General features: G+C 47.7%; 1 protein-coding gene and 1 pseudogene across 1 annotated transcript in view; both read right to left on the reverse strand.

The window, feature by feature from the left end:
- SEC14L5 (SEC14 like lipid binding 5) overlaps positions 1–4,086 on the reverse strand; it is a 46,418-nt gene extending 42,332 nt beyond the window's left edge. Inside the window, exons 1-2 of the mRNA XM_006090388.3 lie at positions 3,985–4,086; positions 3,218–3,332 (exon numbers count right to left, since the gene is read on the reverse strand). Coding sequence (XP_006090450.1) covers positions 3,218–3,280 — 63 coding nt within the window. The 5' untranslated portion in view covers positions 3,281–3,332; positions 3,985–4,086. The remainder of the gene's footprint in view (positions 1–3,217; positions 3,333–3,984) is intronic.
- A 5,737-nt stretch (positions 4,087–9,823) lies between these two features.
- On the reverse strand, positions 9,824–10,540 carry LOC102440390 (annotated as a pseudogene).
- Positions 10,541–10,832: the final 292 nt, after the last annotated feature.

Raw genomic sequence — 10,832 nt, forward strand, 5'->3', positions numbered from 1 at the left:
GAAGAAGAAGAAGAAGAAGAAGAAGAAGAAGAAGAAGAAGAAGAAGAAGAAGAAGAAGGAGAAGGAGGAGGAGGAGGAGGAGGAGGAGGAGGAGGAGGAGGAGGAGGAGAAGGAGAAGGAGAAGGAGAAGGAGAAGGAGAAGGAGAAGGAGAAGGAGAAGGAGAAGGAGAAGGAGAAGGAGAAGGAGAAGAAAGCAAAATTCCCCCTGGAATCCCACCCATCAGAAACAGAATTGAGTTAAATTTTTGAAATCAAAGAAAAAAAGATTTTTTAAAAAATAAAATTTTAATCTAGGTCTTGACAGGTTGCTTCAGTGCTATTTTTTAAATCCTCACCTAAGACATGCTAATTTCTTTTAGAGAGATGGGAAAGGAAAGAGAAAGAGAGAGAGAGAAACATCAATCAGTTGCCTTCCCCAACCAGGGACCAAACCCTCAACCTGGGTTGCTCCAACCCACTGAGCCACACCGGCCAGGGCTGCCTCAATGCTATTTTGTAACCAGTTCCACAGGCCCAATTTTAGTTTTTTTGTGTCATCACTTGGAGACTTTGGAAGAAGTGAGGGAGGCTTTGATTCTCGAGTCAGTTTTGTTAAACAGAGAAACCAAAAGGCCAGTTGGTCTGGTCACTCGGATGTGGTAAAAACAGCTGAGTTCATCCAAAACTTCCCTGGCATCTGACCCAAACTGAGGGCAAGTGTTTAGCTGAGAAACAAAGACGGACATTAAGTGCAGAAAACCCCTTTTGTGCCCACACAGCGGACAAGTTATGTTGAGTTATGCAGCTATTTTGGGGACAATGATGTTTTGTAAACAGTTGGCAAAGTGGCTTTGTCAGGGATGTTACAGCGGTCTGGAGTCTTTTCACTGACAAAAACTATATGGAAGATAAGGTGATGTGGCATTAGAAAAATATGTATAACTTAAATTAGAGCAAATATAGATAACAAATATCTGAAAACCTTTGTTTCCTGCTGCACCCACAACGTCTATACATCAACACCTAGAGATTGTTGGACGCTAGGGAGTTAACTAAAACCTGTCTTCACTTATGGACCACAAAGCCTGCAAAATAGGCTTAACATAGTCCAGAAAAGGTGACATGGGTACATTACTTGTCTTGTTAATACGGTCTTAAGTGCTACAGACATGTTTTGTTTTAAAATGCCGTGATTGTAAATGTTTTTGAGACTCCTAAACATGCTAAGTTAAATTTACAATTATTAAGCCCATGCAATAAAAAATTATTCGTTTCCCATGCTATTGTTATTTGTCTCTGCTCTATGGCAGAGGACCACGGGCCCCTGCATTGTCCCAGAAGGGTGGGGACAGTGTCTCTTTCCTATTGAGTAAATGAATGAATGAACAAATGAGTCCTAGAATCTTAGAATATGTGAGCTGCCAGGCGCCTCAGAGGACAATTGTTTTTATTTAGCCGTCATTTATTGTCTGCTTAGTATGGGCCAGGCCCTGCACTGGGTCGGACACACGCATTAATCATCTTTAATCCTCATGACAGTCTTATGAGGTGCATATAACCATCCCCGTTTCACAAATGAAGAAACCAAGGCTCAGAGAAATGCGGTGACTTCCTGAAGACACAGCCAGAGCACTGCGGAGCTGCGAGAGGGACCAGGGCTTCTGACGGCATGTCCCCAAATCTCTCCATCACCCGCTGGTGTCCCACCCCTCTTACAAATGAAGAAAAGTCACACAGCCATGGGCAACAAAAATAACTCTAACAAAAACAATAATAGCATTTGATCTGTGCCAGATCCTGCATGAAAAGCTTTACATGTATTGACTCATTTGCTCCTCAGCAGGATGCCCAGATTTGGAAACTATGTAATTCTCATTTTAGTGATGGGGAGTGGAGGCTCAGAGAGGCTAAGGAACTTGCCCAAGGTCACCAGCTAGTCAGTAGGGCCCCTGCTTCTTTCCTGACGTGGAACTATCTACACATAACAGCACAACATGTATGGAAGATTTTTTTTATCCTTTATGCGACTATAAATACATCTGTAGGTAGGATCATAGACTAAGATCAGGCAGGACACATACAGAGGGTGTGTGAATGGAAGGAGGACCCTGGGGAGGGTTGTGGTTAAAATTATGGCTCTGGAGTCCTCCCTGCTCTACCTCTTCCTAGCCACAGAACTTGGGGCCGTCCTGTCACATGTCCAAGCTTCCGTTTAGTGGAGATAAAATGAGAATAATGTGAGCTATTGGGAATTAAATGTATGTTTTTACACATATTCTTTTTTAATGTTTTTTCTATTAATTTTTATAGACAGAGGAAGGGAGAGAGAGAGCGAGAAACATAAATGACAGAGAGTACCATCTATTGGCTACCTCCTACACCAGCGGTTCTCAACCTGTGGGTCGCGACCCCTTGGGGGGGGGTCGAACGACCCTTTCACAGGGGTTGCCTAAGATCATCGGAAAACACATATAATTACATATTGTTTTTGTGATTAATCACTATGCTTTAATTATGTTCAATTTGTAACAATGAAAATACATCCTGCATATCAGATATTTACATTACGATTCATAACAGTAGCAAAATTACAGTAATGAAGTAGCAAAGAAAATAATTTTGTGGTTGGGGGTCACCACAACATGATGAACTGTATTAAAGGGCCGCGGCATTAGGAAGGTTGAGAACCACTGTCCTACACACTCCCTACTGGGGATAGAGTCTGCAACCAGGGCAGGTGCCCTGACCGGGAATCAAACTGGGAACCTACTGGTACATGGGTTGACACTCAACCACTAAGCCACACCAGCTGATCTTTACATATATTCTTTGTACTTACTGTACATACTGTACACCCTCAGTGAATGGCCACCATCATCATCATCCTCATTAGTGCACTTATTATTATTACTATTATTATCATTACACAAAATGACAGCAGTGACTTAGCTGATTTCCTTGTTCTATGTCAGAGAATCTTGAGACAAGAGGACATGTAAGCTTCAACAAGGAAAAGAAAGAAAGACCTTGTGTTTTGTCAGTGGGCAAGGATTCCAGAAGTTGTAGGAAAGGTAGGATGGCCAGGCTGAGGGGTCACTGGTTAGAAACTGGACCCACCAGGTTAACCAATAATTCCCTCTGATCCAGGGACTGAGGGGTTTTCTTTCCTTCCCATCATAGCTGACCTCCTGCACCCTCCAACCACCACACAGGACCCAGAGAATCAGGGGTCACTCACCGCCATGACCAGCTCGAATGGGTACTTGTAGATGCGGACAGGAGACTGGTACTTCTGCACCATGTTCACACGGAAGCACCAACAGAAGCCACTCAGGTAGAAGTGAGCACAGAGCCTGGGAGACAGGTGACTACTGAGGTGGCAGCTCCCTCCACATGAAGCAAGAACCTACCGGCTGCTCCACCATGTAAGGAGTAGGGCCACCCCCTCTAGCCTCACCCCCAAATCTCCCAGCCCTCAAAGCAAAGAACGCAATGTAATCCCCAAGGTATCCTCAGCCAGGCCCCAGCACTCACCCTCCAAGAGCAATCAGTACCCCCAAACTTTCTTTGGTCTCTACCCCTTTGCATGGAGGCCCCCAGAAGCACCCTCACTGGCACTCACATGGAAACACACACATTCGCCATTCTTACACTCCCACAATTCACCGCACGTACCCCATAGCTCGCCACAGACATCCTCCAAGAATCACTGTATCTTTCCTCCAAGATACCTCGACACACGCAATCTTTACTAAATTTCGCACACACTGTCTCTGTCTCACACACATACACACACATGCAGGACTCTCTTCCCACGTGGGACCACCCTTGCGCATGCACGTAACTTTCACACGCACTCAGTTCCCTGGAGCATGCACCTACCCAACTCTACCCACACACACAATTCCTCTTGTGCACACAGACGTCCACACACACACACTGGTGCGCACATGCAGGAGACAAACACAAGCATGCACACTCGCATGCACGCAAGGGCCAGCTCACCCTCGCTGTCAGTCTGTGGGGACACAGCCCGGGGCAGCGAGGAACTCAGCCCGCCAGGGACCCCGTAGCCGCTTGGCTCCGAGCGCAGTGCCTGGGGCGAGGCCGGATCACAGTCGCCGAGTCTGGAGAGTCCAGCCCTACGCACCCTGGGGCCGAGATGGCCCGAGAAGGGCCTGCGGGTCGGGAGTGAGACCTGCCGGGCGGGAGCGAGACCTGCCGGGCGGGAGCGCTCCAGGACCCGGGACAGCAGAGATCCTGGCCCGGCCCATTGGTGGCCCTGCCCACGTCCCCTCCCAGATTCACCCGGATCCCTGATTGGTCCATCCGCTTCCTGGCCCCGCCCCCGTCTTAGCCCCTCCTTTCATTTATTTCTCTTGTTTGACCACGCCCCCAGTCCGGCTCTTCCTCCAGATTGGCCATACCTCGCTTGGGCCCCGCCCCCATACCGGTTTTTCCCTTAAAGCACACAACCTCGGGAATGGCCCAACCCCAGGAAGAGCGCCCCAAAGCTCCACCTCCAGCCTAGCTTTGCCTCAAGGGACCCTTGCCCCGCCCAATGCCTCCCCTCCTAGTACAGTTTACACTTGGCCTCTTCTGTAACTCGATCAACCTGCTGCTTGGACTCTGAGCTCCACTCCTCCCACTGGTCTCCCCTCCGTGCCCTCATGGTCCTGCTCCCCAGTCCCACCCATGCATCATTCATTCACTCTGCAAACATTTACAGAGCACCTACTAAGTGTCAGGCACTTCTAGGCACTGGAGAGTCATCAGTGAACAAAATAGACAAAATCCTTGCCATGGGAGAGTTTACGTTCCGGGATTGGGGGTGCGGTGGGAGACAAATGTTAAATAAATAAGGCAAATACATAGTATGTGAGTTGATGAAAAATGCCAAAATTAAAAATATAAGCAAGGGAGGGGTTCAAGAAACAAGTGGAATGAGGGTACAATTTAAAACAGGATGGACTGGGGTCTCCGTGGGAGGGTGACAGTTGCCCATCATCCTCACCCAAACCCTTACAGCCATCCCAGGACCCCGAGGGACCCAGCTTCTCTTCCATAAGCTCCTCTTTCCTCTCCCCATCTGTTTGGCCTGAAGGAGCCAAGAAGCTGGCTGAGCACAGTGTTGCCATCGTATATTTATTAGACATGTACTGAGCACCTACTATGTGCCAACACTGGGTGACTTTACCCATTCACAAGGGGGAGTCCAACAGATGCACATGCCCTTGTGTGGCCCACAGCTCTGGGCAGGGAGTGGGTATATAGGCAGACAGACACTCGGTTTATTAAACATATCTTTTCACCCTATGATACTCAGCCCCTGCTTTGTTCCTAGGTTGTATCACATTCTATAATCATTTTTTTATTCATTCATTTTATTTACTTGTGGATTATTGATTGTCTCTTCTAGGAGACTGCGAGCTTCGCAAGGTTGGGACCATGTCTGTCTTGTTATCTGCCCCCAGGTACATAGGATCTTTTTTTAATTACAGTTGACATTCAATATTACTTTATATTAGTTTCGGGTGTACAGCATAGTGGTTAGACAATTATATAATTTAAGAAGTGATTCCCCTGATAATTCTAGTATCCACCTGACAATGCATAGTTACTACAATATTATTGACTATGTTCCCTAAGCTGTACTTTACATCCCCTTGACTATTTTCTAACTACTAATTTGTACTTCTTATTCCTTTCACCTTTTTCACCAAACCCCTCAGTCCCTCGCCCATCTCGCAACACTCAGTTTGTTCTCTGTATCTATGAGTCTGTGTCTGTTTTGTTCATTTATTTTTTCCTTTAGATTCCATACATGAGTGAAATCATATGGTATTTATCTTTCTCTGTCTGACTCAGGCACCCAGGATCTTACTGGTGACCTGTGGCCAGTATGTTTTCTTGGTTAGGGCTACAAAGGGTTGAAATGGAGCGCAAAGTTCCCATGCCTGCCACAAGATGGCAGCAAACGACAGTTCATGGCTCCTGGGTGAATTGGGGGAGACGGGTCCTGGGATGTTTTGCTGTACCTGGACTCATCAAGGAAACTCGCCTGCTTTTCCTGCGTGTCCGTGCATGTACGTAGTGAGCATTAACACAAAGCTATAATGATGGCACGAAAGGCGTTAAGTTGCACAAAGTAACCACAGGACGGATGTTTGCACCTGGAAGGATGGGGCGGCAGTAGTCTGTCCCAAACTTTCCAGCTCCCTTCAGCAGGGTGCATGTTAATATAGATTCCGGGGATCTGCTGGATGCCGGGGATCCCAGGATGCTCGGAGTAAAAGCCGACCCTGGGGAAGAAGGTGGTGCGCTCCTAAGTGAGGGCGGTCTGCTCATAAGAGCTCCTCCCAGATGTGGGCGTGTTTCCACTCCCATTCATTCTCTTTTCGCCCTGGCTGAATCTTCCCCGACGCCCCAGCCCACACGTGTCTCCTTTGCCACAGAAGGTGACAGCTTGGGGAGCAGCAGCGGAGGGGGCCAAGCAGACCCAAAAGGCGCCGAGGAGAGGCCCTGAGACTGCGGAAGAGGGGCTAGGTTTCCTGGCTCCATCAGCCCAACCGGTGAGGGCATGACCCTGGGTGGGGGGAGGGGTGCAACAGTGGGTGGGTATAGAGAGCTCAAGGTGGAAAATGGGGCCCAGAGGTGAGTGAGAACCTAACTTCCTCCTGCAGGCCAAGGGAAGTAACTTAATCCCACCATCCACCTCTGGTTACCTATTATGACCACTGTTCTACTAATTATCCTGCCATTTATGGAGCACTCATTGGCACTTGCTGTACCAGACATTATTCTAAGGCTGTAATGATGAAAATGTTTTGGGACTCCATAGAGGTGCTGGTTGCACAGCATTGTGAATGAACTAAATGCCACCAAATTGTACACATCGAAATGGTTACTTTTACGTTATATGACTATCACCTAATTTTTTAAAAAAAAAAACTTTTTCAGGTCACAACTATTTTAATCTTCATTTTAAAGACAAGGAAACTAAGCACAGAGAGGTTGAGTAACTTCCTCAAAGTCACACAGCTAGTAAGGAACCCAAACCCAAGACTCTGGTTCTCCAAAGCCTTCTTCCTTCAGGGCTGGAGCTGAAGTACCTAAGATGTGCTTTCCCAGCCTAAGCTGAAAAGATAGCCAGGCATCCTGGGCCCTGGACTGAGGAGGTGCCAGAAGGAGGGTGATTTGAAGTCAGTTCCAGGGACAGGCCCTCCAAGCTCTTCCTACTTTCTGTTTATTACTTGTCCTGTGGGAATGACCAAGCCAAAGCTGCCTCATAGTGAGTTGTGTTTTGAAAACTCCAGAAACACCCCATGTCTTTGAATACCTCCCCTGCAGGAAATTTAACCATTGGTGATGCATTTATTTGACTAAAACACTGGGCCCAATCCTAACACAGAGGCTCCTGGAAGGTGTCCTGAAGGGAAATGTTCTCAGTTGATATCAAGAGCAGGTGGCATGGAGAGGGGAGTGGAGAGAGAGGGTCCAGAGTCCAGACCCTTGTGGGACACAAGTGGTCCTAGATCTGGTTCCTGTAATACAGAAGGGCCCTGGGATAGTGCTGAAGCTAAAGAAAGTTGGGTATGTTTTATTGTGTTAAAATGCACATAACATAAAATTTACCATTTTTAAGTATACAATTAAGTGGCTTTTAATACATTCACAAGGTTGTGCAACCAGCACCACTATCTACTTCCAGAACATTTTCCTCACCCCAAAAGGAAACTCGGTCCCTTTATGCAGTCACACCTTCCTTCCACCAGCCCCTGGGACACACACCCACCCCACCCTGCCCCCCAATATGCTTTCTGCACCAATCTCACTTGTCCCAGGCTGCCTTTGCGTTCCTTCACCAGAACCCTCCCCCCCCCACCCCCAACACACCCACACCCCCTTCCCCACCTCAGAGCAGAGCTCAGAGGCCTCTTGGATTTGGGAACCTGGAGGGTCTTAAGAGTCAATGGCAGGCAGCTGTGTACAGGTGCGCAGGCTGTAGCTGGTACAAGTCAATGCAGAGGTCCTTGTCATTAGGTGGCTTAGCTTGAGCAAGAGGCAGAGTCTGGGGGAGCCTGACCAAGGGGGCTGCACAGCCAGGCCCCACCCACTTTGACCCCCAACCCACCTCCAAGTCAAGTCACTTCCATAAGTGCTGCTTCCTGCTCTGGACTCCACCTGGAGCTGCATGTGCGGTCAGGGTCCAAAGGTGAGCAAAAGTCTCTCTAAGCCCTAGGACAGTGGTTCTCAACCTTCTGGCCCTTTAAATACAGTTCCTCATGTTGTGACCCCCAACCATAAAATTATTTTCGTTGCTACTTCATAACTGTAATGTTGCTACTGTTATGAATCGTCATGTAAATATCTGATATGCAGGATGGTCTTAGGTGACCCCTGTGAAAGGGTCGTTCGACCGCCAAAGGGGTCGCGACCCACAGGTTGAGAACCGCTGCCCTAGGATCTCCCAATGAGGGGCAGGAAGAAGAGTAAGATGGTTAAGGGGAGTCCCGTGTGCTTGGGAAGGGGCTGGGTTACAGAGTGGTGCGTGGTGGGTGCTGGAGTCAGGCGACCTGGCTGTGCATTCTGGCCCTGCCACTGTCCAGTGTCTCTGCAGTGAAGGTGGCCATAGTGGCTTCTCCTTTAAAATTCGGGGAACATGGACATTGTTCAGCCTTTAAAAGGAAGGACATCTGACAGATGCTACAACACAGATGAAACGTGAAGACATGCTACGTGCAAGAAGCCAGGCACAAAAGGGCAATTATCATATGGCAATTTTGTCATTTACATGAGGTCCCTAGAGCTGTCGAATTCATAGAGACAGAAAGTAGAATGGTGGTTGCCAGGAGCAGGAAGAAGGGGGAATGGGGAGTTAATATTTAACGGGTGTGGAGTTTCAGTTTTGCAAGATAAGAAAGTTGTGGAGATGGATGATGGTGATGGTTGCACAACAATGTGAAACACTAAATGCACTGAACTGTGCACTTGAAATGGTAAGTTTTATGTTATGTATATTTTTCCACGATAATATAAAAAAAATAGGGGTAAATAGTGCCAGCTTGGAAGGGGGGACCATCTCCCATGGGACTTTGTTGAGGGGCTGGCATTTGAGATGGTGCCGTGTAGGAAAGTGATAACTCTGCTTTATTTATTTATTTATTTATTTATTTTTAATTTATTGATTTCAGAGAGGAAGAGAGAGGGAGACAGATAGAAACATCAATGATGAGAGAGAATCATTGATGGGCTGCCTCCTGCACACCCCCTACTGGGGATCGAGCCCGCAACCTGGGCATGTGCCCTTGGCCAGAATCGAACCTGGGAGACTTTGTTGAGGGGCTGGCATTTGAGATGGTGCAGTGTAGGAAAGTGATAACTCTGCTTTATTGAAACATAATTCTCACACCGTACAATCCATTCATTTATGGGCTACAAGTCCATGGTTTCAATGTAATCACAGAATGCTGCAATCGTTCCCTGGCAATGGCCTCCTGCATCCTGAATTCGCATCACTCCCATCTCTGCCTCAGTCAGTGCTCAGTGATTGCACAGCCTTGTTCTCTTCTCCATGTGTCTGTGTGTCTCAGATCTCACTCTGCCTCTCTCTCTCTCTCTCTCTCTCTCTCTCTCTCTCGTCATGCCAACAGCTGGTTTTTATTTTTAAGAAAATGTTATTAATTTCAAGAAGATTCCCAGCAGTGATTATTCCTGAGAACTATGAGATTTGAAACATAATTATAAAAACTAAAAGGATTCATTTCTACTTTTTCCTTCTTTAAAAAAAAATCCAGATGATCTGTCACATCAAGAAAGCTGAGCACGTTACCTGGGCACAGCCTCAGTCAGCCTGGGAATCGCCGCCCCTGCTCACAGCATGGAGCTGCACCCCGAGGACAGTCAGGCGTCTTCAATTGGCTTCCGGTTTTCCTCCAGGTCCGTCTTGATTGGTCCAGACTCAAACAATTTCCACTCCAATTCATCTATTGTCAGGTTCATGTCGCCAAACACTAGAGGTCCCATAATCTGAGCCTTGATAGCGCCTTCAACGTGAACAAATAGCGTGGGCCGATACCTGTCAGGATAATCGGGTGTGCAGGTTGTTGAAATGGCCTTGATAAACTTGACATCAGGGAACTTCCTGGCAAGTCCGCTGAAGAGCCGGTGTCTCAGGGAAGAGAGGGGAGTCCCTTGTTTGTAAAGGTGCAGGATCACCCACAAGCCCTCTCCAGCTTTGGTAACTTCCTGAACATAATCCTTTCCTGGGATCTCCAAACCTTCTCCACATTTATTCCTCAGTTGGGTGGCTCTCCCCTCAGCCAGTCTCTGCTGCCTACACATGTCAATAGCTTGTCCATCTTCCTCATTCAGTTCGTCTTCATTATCCTCCAATTCTTCCAGAGTCATATCTTCATGTTTTCACAACTGACGGCTGGAGGACTCGCTGCTCCTCCTCTTCTGCCTCCTTTACCAGTTCGTTCAAACTTTCCTTCGAGGGTAAGATGCCCTTTTCTCATAAGATGTCATTCCTCTCGGTGTCTGCGTTGGGGTCCTGCATCTTGTCTCAGATATCTCAAGCCAGGCCGGGTCCCTCTGTTCTCTTCTGCTCTGTCTTTCTCTTATAAGGACACCTGTCATTGGATGCAGGGCCCACCCTAAATCCAGGACGATCTCATCTTGAGATCCTTAACTTAAGGATCCTTAAAGACCCTTTTTCCAAATAAGGGCACATTCCCAGCTTGCAGGGGGTTAGGACTTGCACTTACCTTTTGGGGGCCACCATCAGCCCACTGCAGGGCCCAGCTTGCCACTGCACCCTGGGTTGATTAGCCTCCCAACCTCTCACCGCC

The sequence above is a fragment of the Myotis lucifugus genome, unplaced genomic scaffold (assembly GCF_000147115.1).
Source record: "Myotis lucifugus unplaced genomic scaffold, Myoluc2.0 scaffold_72, whole genome shotgun sequence".
In the NCBI taxonomy this organism is placed as follows: Eukaryota; Metazoa; Chordata; class Mammalia; order Chiroptera; family Vespertilionidae; genus Myotis; species Myotis lucifugus.